The sequence below is a fragment of the Drosophila guanche genome, unplaced genomic scaffold (assembly GCF_900245975.1).
Source record: "Drosophila guanche unplaced genomic scaffold, DGUA_6, whole genome shotgun sequence".
Lineage (NCBI taxonomy): Eukaryota > Metazoa > Arthropoda > Insecta > Diptera > Drosophilidae > Drosophila > Drosophila guanche.
In genome coordinates this window covers 6,908,793-6,936,593 of record NW_022995744.1, presented here as the reverse complement: position 1 = coordinate 6,936,593, position 27,801 = coordinate 6,908,793, and the positions used below count along the sequence as shown (strand labels likewise).

General features: G+C 46.0%; 2 protein-coding genes across 4 annotated transcripts; one reads left to right on the top strand and one right to left on the bottom strand.

Moving 5' to 3' along the window:
• Positions 1-145: 145 nt before the first annotated feature.
• LOC117579551 lies at positions 146-27,801 on the bottom strand. Of its 3 annotated transcripts, none has more exons than XM_034265470.1 (8): positions 27,437-27,801; positions 21,665-22,121; positions 6,871-7,094; positions 2,382-2,526; positions 2,204-2,326; positions 1,982-2,140; positions 1,475-1,918; positions 146-1,406 (listed from the first exon to the last, which is right to left on the bottom strand). In XM_034265470.1, the coding sequence occupies exons 2-7, from the start codon at positions 21,885-21,887 to the stop codon at positions 1,695-1,697; spliced, it is 1,098 nt and encodes a 365-aa protein (XP_034121361.1). In that variant the 5' UTR covers positions 21,888-22,121; positions 27,437-27,801; the 3' UTR covers positions 146-1,406; positions 1,475-1,694. The 3 variants fall into 3 exon arrangements, with proteins under 3 accessions (XP_034121361.1, XP_034121360.1, XP_034121362.1); XM_034265469.1 differs by lacking the exon at positions 27,437-27,801 and adding an exon at positions 27,151-27,336; XM_034265471.1 differs by lacking the exon at positions 27,437-27,801 and adding an exon at positions 27,248-27,324.
• LOC117580410 (gustatory receptor 68a) lies at positions 14,305-15,537 on the top strand. The gene has a single exon (XM_034266957.1). It carries the CDS (start codon positions 14,365-14,367, stop codon positions 15,535-15,537), a length of 1,173 nt encoding a protein of 390 aa, XP_034122848.1. The 5' UTR covers positions 14,305-14,364.

The window sequence follows — 27,801 nt, the reverse complement described above, 5'->3', positions numbered from 1 at the left end:
TTAGGATTAGTATTATAATTTATATGGTTTTTTGTTTTTAGATTTGTATTAGTTTTTGTTCACTGTTGTTGTTTTTGTAGTATGTATGATATATTTAAAAAAATATTAACGGCGGGAAGTACTACAATCATTTTGAAGCATTTAGTTTTTGGTTTTTACTCGATCTTTATTCTCATCGTCAATATGTATAAGTATATGATCGTTATCATTCGATTTTGTAGCAAAATGTTCAACTCCCTTCTGTCTTTGGTTTATGTACTTTTTGTTTTTGAATGTTTTTTTTTTTTTCGTTTCATTTGGTTTAATTTAGTGTAGAATTCCTCTGGTTGATTGTAGAAAATTGTTATTCAATTCGGACAATAATTCGATTGCAAATGCACTCCCCATGTCCATCGATTGTGTTCTCCATTTAGTTGTATCAAAAGCAAAAAGTTTTCACTGTATTGTCCTTAATGTCTCAGAGAATATATCCGTTAGCATTGGTTGGTTGGTTTGTTTGTTTTTTGGATGATTCGTGAGTCGTCTCCTTCCCAAGCGGACAAATGGAAGTGGGAAATGAGTTTTGATCAGTAAAAGCAACATTCAAAGTTCACTTTCTGCTTTTGCAATGTTTGTTTTGTATGTTTTGTATGTATATTGTCGACTACTTATGTACATCCCTTGTTTTGCTTGAGTCCTTCTTGTGTCCATTTTTGCATTAAGAATTCAGCTTAATATTTCTTTTCTTTTTCTTGTAAAAAAGAACCCCATAAATATTTTGGGATCTCTCATTATGCGGAAGTTGTATGCTAATGACAGTGTTTTCGTTGATCTTTAATACTTCTTACGGTTTGGTTAAATGCTTACGACTGTTGTCCATCTTTCAAATGTTTGGTTGACTAACTTCTCCACTACTGACTGACTGACTGACTCGAACGATAAATTGAAGAGCTTTATTTTGTTATCTGTTTTGTACATTAAACGCAGCAAACCCACAGCAATGCCAACGAAGATGCCAATAATCAAAGGAGCAATCATTGAAGTCTAATTGGTTGCCTATTCGTACACCTCGTAATTATTCTAGTAAATAAATGCCAACAAATTAAGACCGAGGACTTCCCTAGTTATTCATTTTACTCATCAGGGATTATAATTGGGGGGAGGTTCTGTTCTGTTTTGTGTTCTATTTTGCTTTGTTATCCAGCTTGTAATATTAATCCATTAAATGATATATTGTATTTATAAATTATGTACAATTGCATTGGTTATCCGACAGAATGGATCAGAGAGAGAGAGAGAGAGAGTTACTCTGACCCACTGCCCAACGCTTTCGAGATTCTGCTTGGGTACGCGAAGAGATCTCTTAATAATACACCCTGCGCGGTGATGTCCACATAATATTTGTTGTTAAATATAGTCGTACAGTCCTGCAAGAGCAAGAATAAAGTTTCAGTATCAGTATCTATTGTGAATCTGGCAATTATTCTGCACTCACTTCATTTAATGCTCTGCAAATATCCATCATTTTACTTATTCAAGTACAGATTATTGTGCTCAAGTCAATTGGTTCCATTTCTTCACAGTGTCCTCGTGCCACACCTAGACGAACCATTCGTCTTTTTGGGCAGCATTGGCGGCATTGGCATTCTGATGATTGCCGGAGCCGGCAATGTTCGTCTGGCTGAGGCCGGCAGAGTTTTGTGAGAGATCTTGACCTAATTGACGGAATTTGCCAAGCACCAAATGGGACGGACTTTGGTGGCCATCTTCAAGTAGTTGTGTGGAATGCGGTGGTACCCGGATGGTCCCGCAGGGTGATGCCAGTTTCCCGACTGTTGTGGCAGTTGTGTGTGCTCCCGCGTCAGCGTTCCGCCGCCGACACTAATGCCATGATAATGCAGATGTTTCGACGAGCCATTTGTGTCGGCATTATGATGAACTGTAAGGATAGAAATTGCAATAGATTGGATTGGCATTTCTTGTTGGATTTACTTTGACTTACGCTGAAGTGCTGTGCTCTGATTGGAGGCATTCTCATCCTGTCGCCGACACACGCAGATTGCCACGGCCACGATAAGCGCGCTCAGAACGAGCAGAACGCCGACAACGATGAGAACGAACCAGGTCATGTCCATGCCAAACACAGTGCTGCTAGCCTCGCCTGCAAGCAGTGTACTTATGGGTTACCGACTGGAAGTATTGGTGGAGTGTGGAGCAGACTTACTCTGACAAAGATTCTGCACTGATTCATCCGAGTTGTCGCCACAGTGATTGACGCCATCGCACAGCAGATCGGGATGTATGCAGAACTCGCGCGTGGCGCAGGTGAAGTCCTTGCAGGTGTGCTCTGAAAATAAAGCGATAAGTGACAAATACAAGGCACACTCTCTGCTGCCACTTACTGGGATCCTTGACCGATGTAATCACCAGCTTAAAACCGTTCGCATCTGTGCCCCAGCCATCGGTCACGTACTTCAGGGTCACAAAGTTTGTGCGCGTCAGCAGTGCATTGACGGTGTTCTTTGTGTTGCGACACGAGATGTCAATCTGCAGAAAAGGGAGATAAAATAGAGATATAATCATAGTTAGTTTGCCGTTGCATCCAATCAAGTACTTTCTTCCATGTGTATTTGAAATCTTGTGCAACTTTTCCCACTGTGTGTGTCGGTCGTCTGTTGGTTTCGGTCACGTTATCGTCATCGTCGACGCCACAAAGTGCAAAATGATGATGACGCCTCCACCTACTGCTGCTCCTTTTGCTCCTTCTGTGGCACGTGTATGCCTCACCCGCACTCTTCCCCCGTTTACTGTGTAAATTTGTAATGTTGTTGGTTCTTCGTCTCATGAAAGTTCCACCAAAGGTTCATCAGCTAACCACCCCTTGTTGCCTGGCCAAAACCACCGCAGCAGGCGTTTGTAGGCTTTGCTGTGGCTGCCTTTTCTTGACACAACGTTTTGGTCCTGTTCCTGTTCCTGCTCCTGGTTCGGGGTGGGGTTGTGGCTGTGGCTGTCGCTGTGGCTGTGGCTGCCTGCATCTTCGACGTGGCGCGCTTTGTGCCATATTTTAATTTTGTTGCAGCCCCGAAAATGCAAAAACTTTTCTTCGCTTTGTGTCATGCCGCCTGCCTTCTGCCTCCTGTCTCCTGCCATGTGTAGAGACATTTTAATTTTGGATTTCTGCGGCTTCCCCGCCCCCCCACTGTGGCAGCCAGTGACAACTCCTTTTGTCGAAAACTATTTACATGTTCGCAAAATTGTATTCGGTTTCGTTGCTACACTCTGGACGTCTCCTGCCTTTTGCTGTGGCCAGCGTGGAGTTGGAATTTGCATACTTTCGCCACTTTGCCGGCACTCTGGCGAGGAGTGGACTTGGACTGACTCAAGTGGCACTCGAATTCATAAATCCTGCCCAGTCCCAGTCCCAGTCACAGTACCCGATGGGGGTGGGTAACTTATAAAAGCTGCTTAGGTGGAAAATACCGCAGGTCGACTGCTACTTAACTTTTGCAGCCTTCAGAAATGCACAGAGACAGCGAGAGATGAAAACAGTGGGAGCTAGCGACTGGCGCTGCAAAACAAGTCACTTGACAAATATTTGAAGTACATAAAGATGTGCATATGTATAAGTATATATATTTTTACCGCTTGGCTGCTTATTGAAATGATTTCGATGTGGCAGTCAGGGAAAACGGAGCGCAGACGAAGGCTAATAAGCAGTGGGCCTGCGAGTCTGTATTTATTGCAGATTTTATGTTATTCCTTAGCTGAAACTCAACTCAAATAGCAGGCAGAAGGTAGCGCATGTAGCAGGAAGGTGTATTAGGTAATGTAACTCCAGAAAACACATTCCTTTAGCATTAAAGCAAACAAATCTTTAGGGGATTTGCACATCGATTGCTCCATTTGTTATCTCCCTAAGCATTTCCATATCATAAATTTACATCGTTGCATCTACAACCCATAGCAATCTTCACATTCGGTTCATTCGCTTCATTCGGTTCCTGCCTTATCCTTATCAGCTCTGAGACCTCATAGCTCTGATCACCAATGACTGGCTGTAACTCAATGCAGCCATCTAATGGTTCTGCCAATGGTGTCCTGTTGGTGCTGCTAATAAAGTCGAACGAGCATGCGGGCCTTGTTTGAAATTTAAGACCTTGCTTTAGGCTACCACACCCTCCAACACCCCATCCATTCGTTGACTTTGCTGCCCATAAAATGCCCATTGAGCGTTGATGCCTGTTGAACTTCGCTTGTTGTTCCCGTTTTGCCCATTGCGTACTGGAATCGACTGGGCGACTTTTATGATACTTTCGCTTTTATGGTTCTCGCTCTCTTCGCCCCCTAACTTATTTACGATGAGCTTTCGTTATTTGGTTATCGCCAAAGGGGGGGGGAGCAACGCTTCAAAGCACCGTTGACTTTTGCCTACAGCCTCCTGCCGTCTCCTGCCGTCATATGTATGCACACTCAGCTTTCATAATTAAAGTTAATTCAGTTGCCATCGATATTGACGTTTTCGTTGAGGGTTTTCCATGCCGAAAGATACATAACTCCCGAGGGAGTCCTTGATGGCCTCAAGTAAAATGTTGGCTCGTTTCGAACGCAATTTTGAGTCATTTTAGCGGTTGGAGAGTGGCACAGTGGCATGATTTATGGACCAAACTCATAGCTATACTTATCTGACAGATCGATAGAAGAACCCTTGAAGTTTCGAGTTGTAAACAAAGTGCAGCTGCACTCTAATATCTAATCCCGAAACTTCTGTCCTGAGTGCGCATCCCTCGATAGCCCAAAAGTTTAGTGCCAGAGCAGGTGGCAGAGGGAGAGCTTTGGCAGTGACGGCGCCACTCTGAAATGAGGTCGTAACAGAGAGACACAGAGAGAGGAAGAGAGAGGGAGAGCGAGGAGAGCGGAATTTCTTCTGTATTTTCCATAAATTTCAAGGTTTACTCTGGAGAGGTTGAAGTGTGATGGGAAAGTGCAGCCGCTCAGGCTGCATTCTGCTTGCATTTTTCTAATTTTCTAGCTGAACATTTTTATGCCTATTTTTTAGTGGCTGTCTCCGTCACCGTCACAGCCACCGTCGTGGCTGCTCTGTTTCCTTTTGGCAAATAAAGGATTTGGCTTATGTGCGCTCTATTTGTGGCCACTTTCCTACTTGCATCACACACATCGCACATCCCACATCCCACACACAGTCTCTCCTTCGCATTAAATAATGCAGTGTGGGAATGGTATGAGGATAGGAGGCAGGCAACGAATGAAAAATGGAAATTGTTGCTGATAAAATCACAGAGCCATCAGCAGCAGCAGCAGCAGGAAGAGTAGGAGGAGGAGGAGGAGGAGGAGGTGCAGTTGGCAGCTTCCAGCCTTCGCCGCAGTGCAGCCGCAGTGGAGCCTTGGAACCGCAACAGCCTCTCCCTCTCCCTCTTCCTCCCTCCCTCCTCGCACTCTTTGCTCTGGCCTGTCATCATTGCAAATGTTGCAGCGACAAAATTATGCCTTTGTCTGTGTGTCTCTCTCTCTCTCTCTCTCTCTCTCTCTGTGTGTGTGGAGTATGTGGAGCATAGCGGAAGCCCCGCAGGGATTGAACCTAAAATGTCAGAAGCATCAACGTGATCTGGATAATGCGGTGGCTGTGGCTGGGCGGCTGCCTGTGTGTGGGTGGTACTGCTGGTGCGGCAGTAGAATTCACAGTTGGCCAGCAAATTGTGGTGCTACCCCCGCAGCCACCCCCGTTCCCTGTACGGCCTTCGGCTGTGGCAAACTAAGCAATGATTGGCCCTAACTATCGGCATGCGATGCACTTTCTCAAACTATGTACATAAGTATATCTGGATTCTAGATGTATGCAGATGCTGCTGGCATATCATCATCTCTCGATTCCTTGAACATTACTTAATGGGATACACCGCTGCCCCTTCAGGGAGTTGCTCAATCTAATCGATATGGAGGAATGCTTGCTGGCACTGGTTGCTTCTTTTATTTAAATAATGCTTTGCTTTGGCCAGAATTTACTTCAGTTTACATACATAGTTTGGATGTGTAAGGATTAACTCTTCTAAAAGTGCTAGTAAACAGATTATTTCACTTCTCTTTATTTGTGCATTGTTTCTTTTATTGTTTAGATCAATGTTTTCACTCGAAAATGTATGCTTTCGACGTGTAAGCACTGAAATAAATATCTACACTTGAGTGCTTTTTATAGCGAAAGTTTTGACTGGAAACTACGCCCCCGCAAGGAGCATGTCTGCACCTGTTTAAACATATGTAAACATGTATGTAAATATGTATACATTTATGTACATATGCCTTATGCCAATTTGAGTTGTCTGTTTTACAGTTCAGCTGCTAATAATTCAATCTACTGTACTCAAACATAGACACACAAGCCACACAATCCATGGCTGTACGTACACAATTACTGCTGCTTCATGCAGCGGCAGCGGCAGCTCTCACTTGTGGAAGGATTTGCATACTCGCAGTATGCTCACATCGATGTTAGGATGCGCGCTGTAATTACCAATACAGTGTGGCCAACAACTCTTCGTACGAGATACATTTTTGGTCAGCTACCCAACTGTGTGTAGACTGTTGTCGGACAGGGTATGCAAATTTGTAGCACAACTCTAATTGGTCGCTCAAAGTTGTTTCGCTTCGACTGGCACCGTGGGGATAAGCTATTCCCACCCAAGCAAATATGTGCTTGGATTTTGTTGGTATCGGGCATTGGATTCGCTACCTTTTTCGATTTTCATATGCAAATTAGCGTTTTCGCTAATAAAAATGTGCGACACGTAGCCCCAAAATCCCAAGAACAATGAACCAGAGACGTGGTATGCGCGGGAAAGCCATTATGCTGCAGGAGGATGGCATTCATAGACTTACCTTGGGCGTGGAGACGGCATGGGCACCGTCGAAGACCAGCAGGTGGTCGTTGCAGTCCAGTTGGAGCATGTCAAAGCGCAGCATGAAGCGCTGCAGCACCGAGTGCGTCTGGAACGTGATGATGCAGTCCAAATTGCGCTCATTCTGTGACCAAAGAACGGCACCGTCGATCTTTCGGTAGAGCTGCTGCAGAAAATGATTTTTGCACAGCGACTGCATATAATCTGCAAAAGAGTGAAAGGTAACAGTGGGTTATTGATTATTCCATCCATCGGCTGCTTCTGTGGCTGCAAGAAAAACGCCACGAAACTTCAGAAACTCTCACACAGCCACACACACACAATCTCCGGGTGCCACTTCCTTTTGCCTTAATGGTGAGGCGTCTCGTGCGCTGCGCCGGAAAATGTGCACTTACGTTTTAATGGAGGGATGAAAAATTCATTCACGCTTCGTTTCGCGTGCTACTTGCACACATGTGCACACACAGTGCGCACCAGTTGCGTTTGCACCCAGAAGCCAGCCACCCACAACCCACTGCATCATACACTGCACATCAGTAACTAAGTATATCAGATGGTGCGCTGTACGTTCATAATATGATATCAAAAATTCATCACCATGCATACGTTAATGCCTGGATTCTGGATGCGTAGACTCATACATTTATGCACCAAGAAAACTTAAACTTTAGTTCCACCAAAGACCATACAGAATCGTGCAGTTACCAGTGAAATTTGATTTGCCAACTGATTGCATTAAAGGAACCATTCAGCAGCTATAGAGCCATTCCAATTATCTAATAGAAAATGCAATTTAATTCCGCTTATTAAGCCACTTCCAGCCACTTTCAGTGCTGCGCTTTAAGGGTCAATCAAAATCAGCTAATGACCAGCGTCAGTATAGTTATAACTACTCATAGCAGCCATCTGCTGTAAAGTAGTTGCGCATTATTTAAGCAACTTTTAATTAGTTTGATGGCGAAAACTATAGCGCTTAAGTGCGAAATGCATTAACATGGAACGAGGGGCCATTTCCAGGAGCCAACTCTGATGGGGCTCTGGTCGGCGCGCATGCAAATGAAGCCTCGAGGCGTGGGCCGACAGACTCCGGCAGTTCCGGCAGCAATAAAGCCAACGCGTGCCAGCAGCAGGACGATGACTCCAGTTAATGGAACCCACCATGCTGGGTGGAAGGTGCTGTACAGCAGGGTGGGGCTTACGTGCGCCTGATTTCAGGCAATTTCCTGCTTAGCAACCGCTTCCGTTCCTGCTGCTGCTGCCGCCGCCGCACTAATTCAATTTCTCTCCAATAAAACGCACAAGATGACGACGCATCAGCGCCAGCGTTGGTGGGGGTGGGGGTGGAGAGTGGAGAGAAAGACCAACCAAGGAATTTACTACAAATCTCGTTTTACGCCCTGCACACACACATTCGCTCCACAGTACGGAAAGAGAGTGGAGTTGCGAAATTCTGAAGAGAGCAACCCTCTCTCTCTCTCTCTTTCACCATAAGTAGTAGTAGTGGAAAAGAATTTGGCTCACCTTGGAAAGGAAATAACGGAATAAAAGCACCATCATGTGTGGCTCTCACTCTTTCTCCCCCTTCTTTGCTCTCTCATTGGAATTGCCTTATTTTTCGGTCACAAATGTTGTTGTCGCCGCCTTTGCCAACTTCAAAATTGAATTCACAATTGGATTGTGAATGGCTGACAGGGACAGGGGCAGCGAACAGCCGCCAGCCCTTTGTTTCACCCCCTCTCTCCCTGTTGGGTCCAGACCCCGCCCTATGGGTTTCTCCTGCTTTATATGTAATTGGCAATTTAGTTACAATTTCTCTTTGATCTCCGCCAAAGTAAATAGCAGAGAAAGGCAAAGAAATGGGCCGCAGTTGGCAGTAGTGGGGAGGTGTGTGGATTCTAGGCTCTGTGCTCCTGTGCTACCTGCACAAATTGGCCGCAAGCCATTTTCTGAGTAATTTTCAGTGGGCTCTTCCGAAGTGGAAAATGTTGGAATCTCTTTGAGCTCCTGTTACCACCTTATAGGAGCTAGGATCTGCCAAAATCGATTGGTAGATTCAGGGAAACAATCTTCCTTTTATGTTTAATTTTGTATTTTCAATATTTAATGCTTTTTATTAATATCTGTTTTTCTTTTACACGCGGTGTTTCTGTTAAGTAGTTGTGGCGTGACTACACAACTACATACACACACACACATGCATACATATTTATGCTCTAGCTCGGTCACAAGCTTTCGTTATTTTCTGTGTGACAGAGAGGAGAGAAAGACGAGGAGAAGCACATGCCAATTTCCTTGTTTGGCCACAAACTTTGGCTCGTTCTTTGATGGTAGAGGCAAATTACTTTGAGTCGTCGACGCCGTTCACACTCTAATCGCAGCTTGCAGCTTCCCACGATCTTTCGATTTTCGGTGACCACCCAACACATGCATGTGTACTATTCGGACAACAACTTACGCTCTCGGTTTTAGTGTGAGGTAGGAAGAGAGACAAGACGAGCAGAAACGAAGGCCGCTCTTTTGGTGTGAGCTGCAGACGCATGCACTCTTATTACAGCTTAATCAGTTCTCCCTCGGTTCATCAATCAAAGCGGTCACTAAGCGGCGGTCAATTAAATCGTATGTCAGCCGCTGCGCGCGCTTCTAAATGCATTGTGCGTGTGTGCGTGTGTCTTACCAAGGTCGCGTCGAGAAGTAAAAGTTCTATAATGCTAGTAAAAAATGTACGGAAAAGTAAACCAAACCACGAGTGTTCGAAATGGCCGTAAATGCAACGAAAAATGTAAAAAAAATCATTGCAATTTATTCTAATGTTTTTTTTGTGTGAAAAAAGTCCCGTAAGTGAGTCACAGTTCTAGCGGTGCTGCTAGCGCATGCTTCCATTTAAGTGAATTTGAGTGAAATGTGGCCGAAGGAAACGTAACGGCAGCATGGCATGATGTGCCATTCATCTTAAGTTTTTTTTTTCTGTGAGTTTGAGTGAGAGTGCCAGACGATTGAGTGAAAGTGTCAGTGAAAACAAAAGCAAGCGGCAAGCAGAACAACAAAATATTCCAAAATATCATAGAGCAGAAATATCCCTGAAATTAACTCCAATGTTTTTTTTATGTGAAAAAAGTCCCGAAAGTGATTCACAGTTCTAGCGGTGTTGCCAGTACGTGTTTCCACCGATACGAATTTGAGTGAGAAGTGGAGTGAAGAAAAGGTAACGGCACATGATGAGTGTTTATTTGGTCAAGTTTTTTTTTTGCTTTTTTCTGTGAGTGAGCGTGACGGACAACAAATTGAGTGGAAGTGTTAGTGAAAACAAAAGCAAAACAACAAAAACAACATTACAATTCAACATAAGAACAACGTAAATAATATTCAACGAATTATGGGATACGGTGAGTCGTTTTGTTTCGTTTTACTTTCATACTGTTTTTACCCGATTTCCTCTTTCATATTATCTTAGCATTTCAGTTATGTATATTTTCTGAGCATTTTATTTATATTTTCTTAGCATTTCAGTTGCATTTTCGTAGCGTTTTATTTATATGTTTTCTATATTTATATTTTCCATAGTTAATCTTTTCAAAATACGTTTTTAACCTTTCTTTTTAAGTACTTTGTGCAGGACAAACTAAAACCTTTGGATACTCGAATGTGTTGCTGTTTTGGACATTTTCTCTATAGCAAACCGAACTTTGACAGCGACAGATGCATCTGCATCAGCATCCCCCCATGGGGAATGGGAATGGGAATGGTTATGGCAATGGGAATGGATTGATGAAAAGTGAGAAATAGTATTTCTGCACAATTTGCCACAGAGGGACAGGCAGGTGGGGGGGAAGAGGTGGAGAGTAGGTGGGCAACAGAGTGGATGAGATGGATGGATGAATGGATGGAGACACTTGCAAAATATCAATTACGTTGTGGAGTGGAAATGCAGAGTTCTGGGATGCTATTTCCGCTACAAGTACGGGTATCATTGGCTCCTAGGCAAGCCACGGCAGAGGGGGTCGGGAACGAGGGAATCCTTCAATCATTTCTGGCCAGGAGCGGCCTAGAGCGGCTGCCGCTTACCCATATGTGTGTTTGTATGTATTGGGATTATCGTGCAGCTGCGCTGCTCTGCGCTGCTCTACGCTGAACTGAACTGAACTCTTCCCTGATCCCCGCAGGGACCAAGGCGAACCAAGAGAGATAGACAGGCCAGACGGAGGACAGCCTCGGGCTGTCGACTGTCGGTTCTGTGTGTGTCGGGAGCGAAAGACAAACGAAAGCCGCGCGGAGCGCTGAAACCCATGTGACATGCCCGACACCCCCAGCAGGAGCCAACGGGTAGACCCATTCCCAGGCCCAGGCCGGAGACAGACGGCAGATACATTTTCTATAAATTAAGGCATTTCTGTCACAAATGTCGGGGGAGCAAAGGGAAAACAATTCCATTTGCCGCTGTGCTGGAGTGGAGCAAGTGGAGAGAAAAGGAGTCGCGCGGATCTGCCAGATGGAATTGCAACATGCCTCAAGTTCAGTTTCAACTCCTCACAGACTGCAGAAGTGTGTTATCTCAAATTTGTTTATGCACTCGAGAGTGCGAGCATCTGCCATGGGGCTGGGACTCGGCATTGGGTGTGGCATCTGCCACATGGCATAACAAAAAGAACAGGCAAGAAATGGCTTTTGCCGAAATTAGGGATATTAACCCTGGCTTAATGGGTGAATGTTGTGATCCCATACCAAAGCCGAATACTAAAATATATCTGCTCGAAATCCAACTCAAAATGTGTCCCCTTCCATGTCGATTGATGGACAGGAAAAACTCTGTGGCACCCCATCCACCTGCTAGCTGTTGGTAGTCTCATCTGTCAGGAGATTATTCGCTCGGAATAACTCATTTGTTCACATTAAAGCACTGGCGAAAGGATTACAATTAGCATAATTAATTTCTGGGATTTTCCCCCGCTCGCGTTATTAATCGACTAATAATGCAAACGCCCAAGGCCAGCAGCTCTGTGTTTCTGTTCTCACTCTAATAATTGAACCCGTGCCGGTCCCTAGATAACCCCGAACTGCTGCAGCCATTCCCAAGGCTCGGGGCAATCCAAAGGCCACAACAAAAACACCACTAACCCTGTCTAACCCGGGAGAGTAACCTTCTCATAACTCGCGGGATCCGGCATCGCACTCGGAGCTGGCTGACTCCGGGAGCTGCGAGTATTTCGCAGCTTAATGCTTCCGGCCGGGAACCGGGCACAGTGTGGGCTGTCCGGATGTGCTTGGTGGTCTTTAATGCGTTTATGCCAGACTCCACAGTGGCAAGACTCCTCCATCCTTGATTTCGAAACCCACATCCCTGGACGACGGTTGATGTCTTCACTTTGCTTCTTTGGCTTTGGGTTGCTTTTGCTGCTTTGAGGAAAATGATGTTTACTCTGCTGCCACGCTCGTCTAATTCCGTGCACATCCTACAAACACGCAGACAGAGTTCGTCCTTTTCTGGAATTGTACTGGCACTCCCACGAGCCAGCCCAGCCACACACGCATGGCATGGGGGCGGAAGGGCCTCGCCCTCGAAGGTGGCGCCCAGAGCTGCCACATTCGCAAATAAACGAATCTTTGGCCCACCTCTGAGAGGTTCGATGAGTCTCCTTTCGACTGGACAAATATTGAGTGCAGCTTCTTGGAAGCTAAAATTATTATACGCCTCTAGACACACACAGCAAGGAGTAGTCCCGGTGTAATCATAGACCGAGGACAAACATCGTTGTGTACTTCAATTGCAGTGCAAAGGATAACTCTGATGAGTGTTTCTTGATTAGAAAGAGATTTCTGTAGTCTCACTCGTGCTTTGGTAAATATTTCAGAGTTTGCAGAAAGATTTGCGAGCAAACAGAAAGCTAACTTTATGGCTCATTGAGTTGGGATGTTGTTGGGGCGAGCTTCAATTGAGTAGCACAAAAAGATGTGCATAATCTCTGCAGTCTCTGCGTTAGTTTTGAACTTTAGTTGAACGGAGATCTCTATGAGCCGAGTGTTCCTTGAATCCGGCACCGGCTTATGCCCCCACTCATCCTTTGGTGCAATTCAAATCCCAACCATACCCTGAACTGACCTGTCCAGACCACCGACATTGAAATGCAAATTTAATGTAAATGTTTTAAACTAATTTTCAGTGATTATGCAAAACCGCAAATAAATCTGCAGCCTCCAGTCGAGGATGCTGCCACAAGAAGCAGCATGAGCAGCATCAGCAGCAGCAGCAGCAACAATGAAACGTACCAACAAACCGCAGCAGGAGCCCCAGCTCAGTGCGTGCCCCAAAAGGGCTGCGAGGCATGGAGGGTCGGAAAGTTGGTTTGCTGCTGCTGTGGCAAAAACTTTGCCTCGAAATCTGCTTGGTTTTCGATCATCTGCCCTCCTCCGCTTCATACCCTCCTGCTGCTGATGCTGCTGCTGGTTTGTGCGGATGTGCCGGGGCAAGTTGGTTGCAACAAAATAATTTCGCTGGCTCGTTTGTCAAACTAATGGCAGGAATTTGAGCAATTTAAGGCAACAAAGGTTAAACAATGAATTTCCTGTGCTCCAATATTGAATTTTACTTTTACCCCGACCCCCGGGCGTTCGTGTGATGTCATCACTGTTCCAGAGTCCACTCCCAGCCAACATCTAGCACTCAACCACTTGGCCCCTCGTCTTGCTCTCGCTCTCGGTTGACTGGCAGCTGAGGCTGGCTCCGACAGCTGGTGCCGGACTCACACGCTCCATTAGCGCGACCAAAATTCGATGGCATCTTTTGTGGATAAGGATTGGCCCCGGATACGGATTTGGGCAGATGACGCCTCCGGGGACTTTTGCTGCCGCTGAAATCAAATAATTGAAGTAAATGCTTTTCGCCCCAGCGATTTCCTACATTTCCATCCGAGCTCGCTCGCTCGTTGGTCCGTGGCGTTTGCCGGCGGTTTGAGCATAATGAGCATAATCCCTCGACTGGCTACACTTGACACTGCCCACGGGCTCACGAGCGGAGGGACAGCGTCATCGTCGTCGTAGGTTTGTCAAAGTAATTGGCCAATTTGTGGGCGGCATTCGGGCACACTTTCAGGCTCCACGTTTACTTATGTCCCTGCTGTCCCTTATGATGAGTCGCTGTGCCGCGTAATTACACAATGAATTTTCAATTTTCAGGCGTAAACTTCAGCTGGGAAATATTAGGAAATTCTTAAGAGAAGAGAGACAAGGAGGAAGATCTACAGATCTCTGGGAGTAGCTACTTTAAGCCATCAAGAAAGTAATAGTAGAGGATGGAGATTACATTCCATTATAGTATAAATGAACACTCGAGCAAATTCCATTAGCCCAAAACTTTATTAATTGCCTGACAATTTCCGCAAACGACTGAAATAAACCCAAAGCCAGACACCTAAATACAGTGCCTGCGTCCCAGGACACATATTTGGAGTGGCTTTCGGCAGACGAACAACAAACGGAGAGAATGAAAATCCTGCGTGACATCCGGGCAATGGTTTTGCCCACTCAGGTGTGCGCGCTGCTGCCCTTCTTCAGCGGCGAGGAGCACGAGGAGAACTTTCGATTGAGCGGATGGGGCAGATGGTATGGCAGAGTGATTGCTGCGCTGCTGCTGGTGAGCTCGGCGCTGCTGTGCCAGGATGTGCTGTTCGCCTCGCTGGAGTACAAGCTGGTGGCCAGCTCGCTGGGCGACACCGAGGAGATCAATCGCACCATCGAGACGCTCTTCTGCATCTGCAGCTACACGATGATGGTGCTCTCCAGCGTGCACAATGGCTCGAAGCACTGGAGCACGCTGCGGGACATTGCGCGGATCGACGAGTATCTGGAGGTGAACGGCTTCAGGGAGAGCTACAGCTGCCGCCTGCTGGGTGCCCTGGTGGCTGCCACCTCCACGAGCGTGGTGCTGGTGGCCTTCTATTACGTTCACTTTCTCAGCGGCATCGGCAGTCGTAGGCAGTGGATCCTCATGCTGGTCTACAGCCTGCAGATGCTCTACTCCGGTGTGTTTGCCGTCTATCTGCGCACCATCCTCAAGAATCTGGCACTGCGCATCGAGTTCCTCAATCGGCGGCTGGAGGAGTTCACGCGGCTGGAGAGGAGCGGCAGGCGGAACGATCGCGAGAACTGGCGGGAGCTGAGCAACCTGATTGAAGTCTTCTGCAAATTCCGCTACATCACGGAGAACCTGAACTGTGTGGCCGGTGTGGGTTTGCTCTTCTACTTTGGCTTCTCCTTCTACACGGTCACCAATCAGAGCTACCTGGCCTTCTCCACGCTCACCGCCAAGCAGTCGGCGGACATTGCCGACACCATGGGCCTGTCCTGTGCCTGGGTGCTGGCCGAGACTGTCACCATGGCCGTCATCTGCAGCTCCTGTGATTGTCTCGCCTCGGAGGCCAATACCACTTCCCAGATCCTCGCGCGTGTCTACGGCAAGAGCAAGGAGTTCCAGAACATTATCGACAAGTTCCTCACCAAAAGCATCAAGCAGGATGTGCAGTTTACGGCCTACGGCTTCTTCGCCATCGACAACTCAACGCTCTTCAAAATCTTTTCGGCTGTGACAACTTATCTCGTGATTTTGATACAATTCAAGCAGCTGGAGGACTCCAATGTGGAGGATGTTGAGGTGTGAACAAGTGGAATTCTTCAATGTAAAGTGTTGTGTTTGAGTCGCTGAAAATGAGGCATTTCTCACCGATTTACGTGCTTGAAAATCAATACAAATAAAGGAACAAAAAAGCTGAAGGCTGCAATCTCTGCAAGCTGTGGCCACGGGACCAAGGTGTCGTCTCCTGGGTACCAGCAGAAGCTCGAGCAGAAGCAGCAGCAGCTTACCAAAGGGCGTGCCAGCTGCAACTTAAACGCATCATTAAACTTTTGTCAGGAGTTGCAGTGAGCAGAAGCAGGCAACCTCAAGGCAGATAGAGAGAGAGCGGGAGAGTCACTCGAGCGTGCAACGAAGATGAAGTGCCAAACTAATGAAAGAACTGTGAAATAAGCGTCAGAGCAAAGGAGATATGGGGACAAGAGCCCAAAAATGGGCCAAACGATAAGATTCATTGGAAGTTTTGCCCGCCGTCTTCCGCTCCATTCCATTCCATTCCATTCCCTGGCAAGGCAATAATCAAGCGAATTGTCGCCCTGTCATAATGTTTGAATAGTCGAAAGTTGGGCCAAGTTGAGATTGGTTTTTTTTTCGGTGGAAATCGTATATTATATAACGGATAGGTGGATAAATGGTCTTCACTGTATCCCGATTGAATTGAGGTTTTTTCTTTCATTTTCTTTCTCTCTTTTTTTCCTATTATGATTGAACAAACTTTGGCAGCTGCGATTGCCAATCGTGGGCCCAAAGGGCAGTTTAATTATGGCCAACTCTCAACTTTTTACCAAGAACTTGTCAAATAGCTCTCAACTTGTCGGCCCAGCCGTGGGTACGGGCTAGCAGATCATTGTTGGAGTTCAAAGGTCCAGCTGGGGGGAGGGTAAGGCCCGCCCTTTCGATATCTGATGGTTTATTGTTTATTTGCCTTTCACAAATTGTTAATTAAATTTTTGCACTGCCCCCCGCCGACCCATCGCTGATTATTTTTTGCTTTTTTTGCCTTTTTTATTATTATTAATAATAATTCGTCGAAATCTTTTCCATTTATTTTTTGCAAATTTCTTTCTTGGGCTTTTGGATAGAAAAAACAAAGAGAACAACTTTTTGCATAGTTCTGGATGCCGAGTTTAGCTTTGCCGTTAGTTTATTACGCCATTGTTGTTGTTGTTGTTGTTGTTGTTGTTGTTTTTCATTATTTTTGTTGCTTACTTAGGAGCATTTTCTTCGTTGCTGCCGCCGTTCCTATTGTCTATGCAGGGGAGCTTCTTCGTGTAATATTTCTCTTTCAGCTCCATGGAACCGCCTCCAACGGCTTGTTCTTCCCAGAGATAATTCAGGGTCTTTGTTTTGCGGGCGCGCGATGTTCCCTTCGCACCGCCTAAGTGGATCCACGCACCCAATCCAACCAACCACCCACAGCGCCTACGATACAAAGCCCATCCGGCGAACACGAAAGAGGTTTGGGACGTCTCGGATTTTCGTTGAATGGAATACAATTTTCTGTGCATTTGATTACAAAAGGGATTCGTGTGCTTAACCAGAGGCACAATGCTGCTGCTCCGATGGCAAGGGAGCCTTTCTCTTTCTACTCTTTTATGTATTTTTGTCGCTCGCAGCTTCATATCCAGCTGGACTTACCAGGGCTCCCCCCACTGTGTCCATCAGCGTTGCCCAAAAATTAATAAGGGAAAGTCTTGCTGGATTATTTAGGACAACATGCTGGTCTGTGGATTCTAGAGGCTTCCTTACAGCAAGAGTAAGTTAGATTAGTGATTGCTAGAGATATTTATGTCGTGTAAAATGTGGAGTGGTGTCTGTACCAGTCTCAGGACTCTAACTAGGAAGTGCCTGCCGCTTCACCATCTGTGATTGTGTTGGGCTTTGAGTAGAGTTCTCGACTGAGAAGAATTTCAAGTGCTACAAGCTGTGGCATTAAATCGAGTTTTTATTTAGAGCAAAAAGAAACACTAACAGACTTGATGCTGCATTCAATTGCACATCAACGTCCAGAGTAAAATATAAATCGACAGTGAGCAAATGAAATCTTATTTGTATGATGCCGATTTGCTATAGTAAGTGATTGCCCACCAGCAGCAGCAGCAGCAGCAGCTCGCTCCTAAATGTTGATAAATGATCTCCACCCACACAGCGGCACCAAAAACCAATGTCCTGTGCTCGCAGCTTGGGGCGGGAGCTGGCAGGGGACTGTGCCACCCAGCCGCGAGATGCCAAAGCATCAATAGTCGATTTGGCTCCCCTCAATGCTATTTTGGCCACAGTTACGAACAAACTACAAATGGAATTTATTATGCGTCGCCCAATTTCTGTGCTCTCTGGTGGCAGCAATTTATCTTCCATAAACATTTATCTGCGCATTTGACTGTGACCTGCCAACCAAGGATCGCTAAGCAGCTGAATCATTGTCACTCTAGCAGGATTTATTAGGATGAAGTAAAGGTCTCCCCTCTCTATATGAAGATCCACCCAGAAATAGCTAAAAATTTGGACAACATTTTTCGATCAATTCCATTGGAGAATATTTAATGAAATGTTGAGGCCTCTCTTCTGTGGGGAAGCACTTCGTAGCCCTTGCCCCCCCCCCCCCCCCTTCCCTACCCTCTCTGGCTTTGTGAAACATTCAAACAATGGAATGAAAAAGCCAACAGAAATGGTGGGCTGCGGCTTGTTACACGAATCTCATTTCGTATGCGGATGGAATTAAAGAAAATTAAAATTTATTGCCCATGGAAATCCTTTTGCCTTTGCCAGTGCCTTTGCCTCCTTTTCAACATCTCATTCTACCATTAAGCTTACATTCTATTGTAAACCAATGTACATGCCGCAGTGGACCAGTTGGTACCGCAGCAGCAACGAACCAAATCCATTCATTCATATTTATGCCACACAAAGAGCAAAAGTTGTATGCCACTTCTTCGACGTCGACAGTTGTTTTGCCACACAAATTTATTGGCAGTCGGCCATCAGCGTCGCAACGAAATCGAATGGGTGGGATACAGGGCCAGGGACCAGCCAACGTGACATATTTTATAAAAACGAATAACGTTTGCAATAATGCAAGGCAGGGGCGAGTGCGTGCTGTCAGGATATAGAAGGAGGAGTAGGTTGGAGGAGGAGCATCCCTTATCAAAACATACGCACTGCTGTCATTATAATAAAATTCCTGTTCAAAAGCGAACGGAACGAACGGAATGTGGTGATAACTAACGATGAGGGGGAGCAGCCAATGTAAATGATGGAAAATGGCAGGCAATAAACGTAGAAAATGGAACACAAAGTAAATTACAGTCAGCCGCATATGAGAATATGATTGCCAAAGCAGAGAGCGCTCTGGAGACAGTCCCAGGGATACAGCTGAAGGATGTGCTTCAGATATTCGTACGTATGGAAGAGCTCACACACAAAGTAATTATGAGAACCACTTGCAAATGTTCCCCCACTTACATCTCTCTCTCTCTCTTTGTGTGTATTTACTTTTGTAAGTAACTGTTTGCAAGTGTTTGGGCAACACACAGCTCGGAGTGGGGCAGCAACTCAGAGAACAACCAACAAGTTTGCCGCCGAGTCGCTGCTCGTGCGAGTCATTATAAGTTACGCTAATCAAGTTGAACGTGCGCTGCGGTGGGGCATGCCACACACACACACACACACACACACACATAGATGGGGAGGCGTGGCTGTGACTGCCAACCGGATGGCAGGCAGACGACACCGGTGCAGAGGCAGAGCAGAGTGTTGAAAGAAAGGAAATGACAATTCAAATTAAAGACACCAGACCCACGTGGCAGACCCTCCTGCCCCGCCCAAGACTGCTCTGCTGCATAGTGAAGGGCTGAGAAGTAAATCAGAGAATGGGAAAAGGGCACACAGTGTGGCAGGCAGACCACGCCCCGTTCTCCTCCTGTTCACATTGCCACTTAACATGAAATTAATTATGAAACTTTTGTGCAAAATTTTGTTGAACGAGTTGAAAAGTCTTCTTCAATGCTGCCTCTGCCTCTGCCTCTGCCTCTGCCGATGGGTGGGGCAGCAGAGGCAGTGGCAGTAGCAGGGGGAAACACGTACTAAGTATGTGGCCGGTAAAAAAAGTTAACGCGCCCGGGCATGGGGCATGGGAAATTAAGTACACGCCACGTGGGCCACAAGTCTGCCGAGGACAGGCGAGCAGCGCCTACTCTGGCTACCTCCGTGTCTGCCTCACATGTACATATATGGGTGTGTGTGTGTGTGTGTGAGTGTTGCCACAGCAAACACCGCAACGCAAAGAGCAGCATCAGCAGAGGAGAACAGAGAGAGGAGAGAGAGAGAGAGAGAGAGAGTTTTTGTCGCCCGGAAATGTACAAAAAGAACAGTGGGATCGATGCTTAGAGACTGGCAGATAGGAACACATTTTGGAGCTCAGTTTTAGTTAAGGAATAACTCAAATCTACGGCACACAGCACATTGAAATGGCCATGAAAAGCCATCGGAAATGTGATCCATAATTTGCACATTTGCACACTGTTTGGTTGGCAGCCAATTCCCAGCCCAATCCACCCCTTCAGCATCTGCAGTTGGGGATGCGGAGGCTGTTGCAATTAGGCCGCAACGCAGGCTGTCGGTGGCAACCGGAAACAAGCCCAAATAAGTATGCAATGAACTTTTTCTGCGCCCTCAACAAGGAAACTTTCGCCAGGCCAGAAACAGAGCCGTTCCCCTTGCCCTTCCCCATGCCCCTGCACCACCCCACCACGCTGGCATGTAAGTTGTTTTACTTCAAATTTTAATTATGATTTAATGCTGAAATACGGAAATAATTTGCGGCAAACAACTTTTCGCTGCGCGCCGCCTCAGTAATTCCATTTCATGGGTCGGCAATTGCGGCTGCTACTTGCTGCCTCATCCGATGGGAAACCATATACATGCGAGCGTACATACGATACTTTATGCTCCCTCAGCCGGTTTATAATCGGACTATTTCCGACCTTAGACGGCTACGAGCAACTTCCTACTGCCACTCCCTCCCACACATGTCTGCATTACTTGGCCGAGTAAAGATTTGAGAGGCAAAAACATTTTCTTTGTGCAAAAAATAAGAGGATTTATCTACAATAGAATGTTTGCTCTTTATTGATGATTAATTGAATTGAAGAGCCATTTTCTGGGGTAGCCAAACACACAATTAAAAGTGTTAGCCTTCCACTTTTGCATATATTTTCTGGTTTCCAGTTTTGGCTAAAGTTTTTGTGTGTGTTTTTTTTTCTACAGCAATTCGTTTGATTTCGATTTTCTGTGATTTTATTTCGTTTGACCTTTGCCCATATAAGCTTATGTAAATATGCATCGATATATATTCAAAATAAATATTGTTCATGTGTCTTCCTGTGCACGTTCCTAAGCGTAGAGTAAACATAATTTGTGTGCCTACCCAGTTGACATTGCATCGTAAAACTGTGGATACTTATTTGTTCTTTTTTTGCCACATAAACTACAAAACAATGTGCCACACGCGAATCCCCTAGAACACACACACACACAGCAGATACGTGACATTTTATACGCGTAGTTGCCATTTTTTATTCGCATCTTTTTATGCACTTTTATTACCTTTGGCCGCCACAAAACAAATGTTTATGACCCGAGCAAAGAAAAATCGGAAAAACACTCGAAAGAGAGAGAGAGAGAGCACACAACAACAACAACAAAACCGAACATAAAACTAAGCTGCTGACAGATTTTATTGTGCGATATGACTCCTTGCCATCGACCCAAGGGCCCCACAAATGGGGGCGATGGAGGCGAGGCGGAGGCTCTTCGATCAAATACAAACAATGCCCAAAAAACATTCTCAACTTGTGGTCGATACAGATACAAAGTGGCTGGCATACATTTTATTTGAATTAAATGCAAAAATGTTTTTGTTTTTTTCATGTCAAATATTTTACATGACCAAAGCGTAAATACTTGTGTGCCCGTCTTTGGAGTATTCCAATTATATTTTGCCACTGCCAAAACATTTTAGAATTTATAGTTTGTGGAACTCTTTGGCACTCTGCTAATTCCCATTAGGTCTGCAGTTCCGGATGGATCGGAATTCACAGTTCAAAGTATCTCTAATCAGAGGGTATTTGTAGATACATTTTCTATATGTACTCACAGTGTTTGCTCTTCTCAGCCGACACCTGGCTGTGCGGCGTCCTCGCGAGTATGGCAAAGAGCATCAGTAGCATTAGCAGCCATTTGGGAATGCCTGACGCCAGCGGCGTAGTCCTCGTCGTTGTTCGTCGGGCAACCGCCACTGGCCGGCCGCTGCCATCAGCTCCCGCGCCATTGGGGCCCACGGGTGGCCCCGGCCCACACGATGTGGGCATCAACAGCATCGCTTCCTCTGCGGTGGCGCAATTTTGATGCGCTGACGCCCTGATGTTAGTGGCCGAAAAGTTTGCTTTGTTTTGGTTCGCTTAGTCCGTCATTCTTCGGCAATTAGTAAGCTTTCATTTATGAATTTCTGCCTGCTCTTCGCTGGAGCTGCTGCTAGTGCTGCTGCTGCTGCTGTCTCCTCATTTCACCCGCGATGTACATTAACGGACTTTGCCCTCGTTCCAAATTTCACACTGCAAACAAAAAGAGAAATGGACAAAATTGAATTCCAAGAGAGACGAAGAACTGAAAAAAAAAACAGTGAGCGTTGACAGTTTATGCTTTAAAAGTCATATATTTTTAAGAATGCATCGAGTTTTTCCCCTTTTTAATTCGATTTATGTTTAAAGTGATGGCAAAAGGATTGGAGAGAGCCGTTCATAGGAGTATTAAGTGGAAGGATAGGCTGAGAACTCTACTGCCCCACTGCCTCTATTGAAAATATGCCATTAATATTCCATCTTGAAGTAAGAAATCTATCAGTAAACCATCTTCTTGCAGTTACTCCTTCCCAAAGCATCTTTCTAGTAAAAAGTACACCATAAATCGATGCCATCGATGCATAAATTTGGTCACTATCAACAAGAAATATACACAAAAAATGAAATATTACGCAAGCGAGCCGGCGAGCAGTTTATCTATAAAGCGCAGCCATGAATACATTTTCGACCCTGTTAATAATGAGCAGCAGCTGCATGTCCGAGAGGTCAAGAAGGAGCTGGTTGTCCCCAGGAACACCTCCAGCAGAAGCTGCGCTAAAGGAGTTAGTTTGTTATAGTCACATAATTCACATGCTTCCTATGCGACAAAATAATGAGAAATCAGAGGCAGAGGTCGGAAAAAATAGCAACATGCAAGCCGAGGCACACATGTTTCACATCCAGGCACGAGTCCTGCCCGAGCTGTGCAGCCTGGGGCATAAGAAACGCCATCGAAACGGGACGCGGCCAGTGACCGTGTCACACACATTCCAAGGAGCGGAGGCAGAGGCAGAGGCAGGACGAGCAGTGCTCCAATTTCGTGTTTAATTAAATTTGATTATAGCTTTTCACTTTGTCCTCTTTGTACTCCACTTATTTTCTGCGCTTGGCATTTACCCATGGGCCATGTTTTTTCACACACAACTAAATGAATTTATGTATCAGGCTGGGCACGTTTTATTTTATACTAGCAGGAAATTCCTCACGATTTTAGGTATTTAAAAACATTCTGTGGGGGATTTCTATAAGTTAAACTGATTGAAGAGCGACTACAAAGTATTTTAAACACTTATTTCAAGCATTCTTTCGTACAGCTTAAATTGATTGTAGCTCTGGCTCCACTTGCAGCCCATTTTCTCAACTCCTAAAAGAATGTTTTTGATCTTCGAAGTAACTTTTCAATAACTAACGACAACTTGAAATATTGTTGGACACGAAAAGCAATTCCCGCCCTCAACAAACCGATTCTGGGAAGCCTCCTTTTCTGGGCAAACAAGTAAAAAGATGTTGTACCCAGAAGATGGTGAAACTGTTGGTCATTGACATGCGATTTGCTCTTCAGGATATACAAGTGTACGGGTGTACGTATGACCTAATATTCACACATAATATGTGTGTGTACATATGTACTCACTCGTCTTTCCCCTAAAGCCTGTTCTGCATTTCCATGGCTCTTGTTTTTTTGTTTTTTGTTATTGTCCCAAACGCCATGGCAACCCGATTTTCCGGGCAGTTTGAGAAAATCGCTCGTGAATGGGACATTGGAGAATATTTGTTCAGCCTTTGGCAGGAAAAAAACAAGTAAACTTTACGCCTTGATTGCTCTCTAATTTCACAATTTGGAGAACTCAAATCTGGCAGCATAATTTAAGCTGGAAGGCGCCTGAAATACGGCTCTCGTTATGCGCCTTTTTCCGTAACTCTAATGAGGAATGGAACAGAGTTTGAAGTGAAGCTGGTGCTGTTGAGGGGCATGCGTTTTATGTGCAACGAACCGGAGGCGCGGAGTAGGAGGAAGCCGCATAAATTACAAACACAACTAAAAGTAATAGAGCAGCCAAGGGGCAGGGAGCGGTAGTGTGTCCGAAGTTGGGGAAAAAAACAACAAAAAAACTAGACGACTTACAATTAATGGCCCTGTGGGGTTTCATCGCCATACAGCCTTGGGGGCTCTGGAATACCCACACTCGTTTGGATTTGTGTTCTTTCTTGATTTGCCTTTTGTCGCGATCGCATTGTTCGAATGGGGACAAAACAAAAGGGTTACAGTGGAGACACATTAGTGATGAAAGCAAGCAGACACGCGCCGGGATAACATTGTGATTGCTTTCGCCTGATCAGAGACTGATAGGAATAGAGAAACAAAGCGCAAATGGTTTTGGCTTTGGTTTTGGTTTGCATAATGTTTTAGCCAGCCCCAATAGATGTCAACCAATAACTTGGTTAAGTTTCCAGCTAAAGTTCTGAGTATCGATAAGGTTCTAATGAATCAAACCCTTTATATCTTTGTCAGCCCTCTCGTGCCCTCTCCACTCTGTTTGTGAAAGTATAAAGCAAACGTGTATGCACATGGGTGCACAATAAATATTTATGTACCCCGTATATTCTATAATGATTGTCCTGCTTTTCTATCTGCGCATGGGAACTCTCTTTTTGGTGGCGCGTTAAAAGCCCGAGAAACGTTCCCGTAATGGCAGTGCGGCAACAATGGCAGCTGGTGGCAGGCGGAGGAGGGGGAGGAGGAGGAGGAGTACTCCAAGGACTACACCTCGAAGGTGTGCTGAGCGGGAAGCTCTTTGTTGTTGTGCTCGACAGGGCACACCGAAAGCACCCACATGTCTAGGTGTCTGGCTGCTTGGCTGTTTGGCTGTCTGGCTTGGTGGGGTGTGTGCGTGCCTTTGCGTGCACAATGCAAATGTATTAACTGCAGGACGTTTAAAACAAAAGAAATTACGTTATGCCTGCAGAGTGCTGTAACAGAGGGGATTTTTCCCTTTTTCGCATTTTGCCTGCTCCTCCCCATATGGTTTGCTGTCCGTGTCCGTGTCCGCACTCGCGTCTGACTCACGTCTGCACCGGGCACGTCCATTTGTCTGCCGAGTACTGAACGGAACTGAGCTGCCAACAGCCACAACAGCACCTCGCCCCACGACCGGGACAAGGACAGGACAGGATGTGTCTGTGTGTGTGGTTTTTGTGGGTGGATTGCGAGATGGGTGGATGGTTCGTATGCACTTCTCACTGTATTCTCCGGGCGAATGAGTTATTTCTCGGTGGGAGTACGGGGCTGGCCATTTCGACTACGGGTGTTTTTGTATTTTTAAGCCATTTTCCGCTGCATTTACTTCGGGGTTCCTTCTTCGATGAGGTGTCAGTTTATTGATTCAGCAACCTTTTCCCTTCTTGTGTGTGGCAAAAGAACGGATTGTGGATGTATGCCTAATTGGAGTACTTTTATCTGACTATGATGATTAATAATACTTAAAAAGTGCTTCATAAATATTGTCTGAGACCTTTCTCCCATGTAATGTTTTCGTACTATTTCCACATGGGGTCTTCTAGGGAAAGTGCCAAATCATGGCATTCCTCCACGATAGGATTGCGCTGACAGAACGGGGAAAATAAGGGCAGGATGAGTATGGGGCTTTAAGTGCAAGTGTTGACAAGAAAACCTAACGACTGACAGCTGAGACAGTCCCAAGACGGACGCCGCAACGATGACTCGTAGCAATCGTAGGAAAAATACGAAAAAGAGGAAAAATCAAATCTCGTCGTTGTCGATTTGCCTTTTGGGTAAATCCTTGTGGCAGATTAATAGGCGGGGCAAGAGACCCAACCCAAGAGCAAGACAAGACCAAGACCAAGACCAAGACCAAGCAACCCGCAAAGGCAATCCGAATCAAATTTATTTATTTATTTTGATGTTTTTTGCTGTTGGCAGTTTCCTCATTTGTGCCCAGCGCAGCACATAAGCCGACAGCAACGTGAAGCTGTGTGTTTTCCATCGAGATTGGGGAGCTGGACGCACGAAAAGGGTCGAGGTCATGCTAATGATTAATACGCGTGGCTGCTTGACCACCCCTGCCAGCTCCTGGCCACCGATTGGCGTGTCCAGTGGCTGGGGATGTACTCGTATTTGCACGGGGTGGAGGTGGGGCTAATGGAGTGCGGACAAAAATAAATCACCTGTCCAGGGGAGATGCTCTGCGTACTCCTCATACGTTGATATGGCTGGGAAATATATAAATTAGAAAATGCTAAACGGATGTGGGCTACAGTGGGGAGCGGTTGGATGTTGCAGCATACTCCATTGCCACACTTCCTGACCCTGGCCACGTAGAAGGCCACATATTCCATTTCGGTGCGAGCAAACATCCAGCATATGTATGTAAATGTGTGTGTATGTGTCGTCTGTATGCATGTATGTATGTGTGTTATGCGTGTGACACTACTTTTACACACACGCACGAGTGGTATATACACACTCATAGCATTCGGCATTGCCCAGCGAGTGCAAGCGAGACGACACACTTAACAGCGCAACTCATGCTCTCGCTGCGAGAGAAACAGAGCGACTGAGCAACAGAGAGAGTGAGAGAAAGAGAGCAATTTGCAGCTTTCTATCGTACTCGCTCGTAGTACTCGCAGGCGTAAAAATGTGTAAAACGCAACTTGACAACCGACTAGGCTCCCGGCTACGGCTACGGCTACGGCTACGGTGCTCAGTGCTGCTCGCTCTGATGAATGAGATTAACCGTTACAGTGGCACACACACACGCACACGCTTGCATAGGCACACGAAGTACCGGTGTGGCCGAAATCAACCCCCTGTCAGGCAGGCAGGCAGGCATTCACAGTGCTCGTCGCGACAAATGACTGCAAATGACCTCAGCCAGGAACAGGAACAGCAGCAGCAGCAACAAAAGCAAACCAGCAAAACAGCAACCCCCAAGCAAACCCAGACGAACCGCCGAAGCACTTGCTGCTGCTGCTGCTGCCCGTTGCCATTGCCTGCTTTCTGTGTGCGTTGCCTGATTTTTCTCCCCTCCGTTCACCGTTACCCCGCACTGTATTTATTATGCACGCACTGTTGTTGCTGTTGTTGTTGTTGTTCCTGTCGCACTGATATGTAGCCCAGGCAGCCGCCCTCGCCGTTATCTTTGGACTCGATCAAATCCCTAATCACCCAGCCCCAAGCGGCTGCATCCGCCAGGCCTGTGTTCTGTGTACGCTCTGTACTCACACAGCATAGTTTTTATGAATCTTTCAAAGCGAAACTGAACTGTGCACTGATAATCTTATGAACTTTTCTGAACATCCACAAAGTGCACACAACTCACACAATTGTGATTCACACTTTTTGCCTCTCACTTATGCACGGAACGGGAACGGGAACAAAACGAAACGAACGGCACGACGGCTAAAAAAGTTCTGCAAATGTAATCCTCATTTAAGATTTAACATTCGAGCTAACAGCCTCCACTCGCTGGGCCGCGATTGTTTTAGCTTCTCGCTGTGCTAACATTTACCTAATGCTTCTCGCTGCGCTGCAGTTTCCACCGAGTTGGCAGCACTCTGTTAAGCTTATCGATTGCAGGAGGGCTGTGTGCGAGCAGGACAGCTCTAAACTCTACTGAGCTCCAACGGCGGGTGGCAGTGGGTTGAGGGTGGCAGGCAACATGTCCCTTTGATGCCACTTTCCCACGAAAACTGAGTAAATTTTAGAACTTTCACACTGTAATCGACACTCGGCTTTAATGGCCAACACCTTCAGTCACTGTTGGCGATGTTTGGGGCTGAATCTTAGGCACACAAGACTCAGAAGATATTCAATCCGAACAATGCGTACTTCTGACGGACTCGAACTCGACCCGCAGCGAAGTTGAAAGAGAAC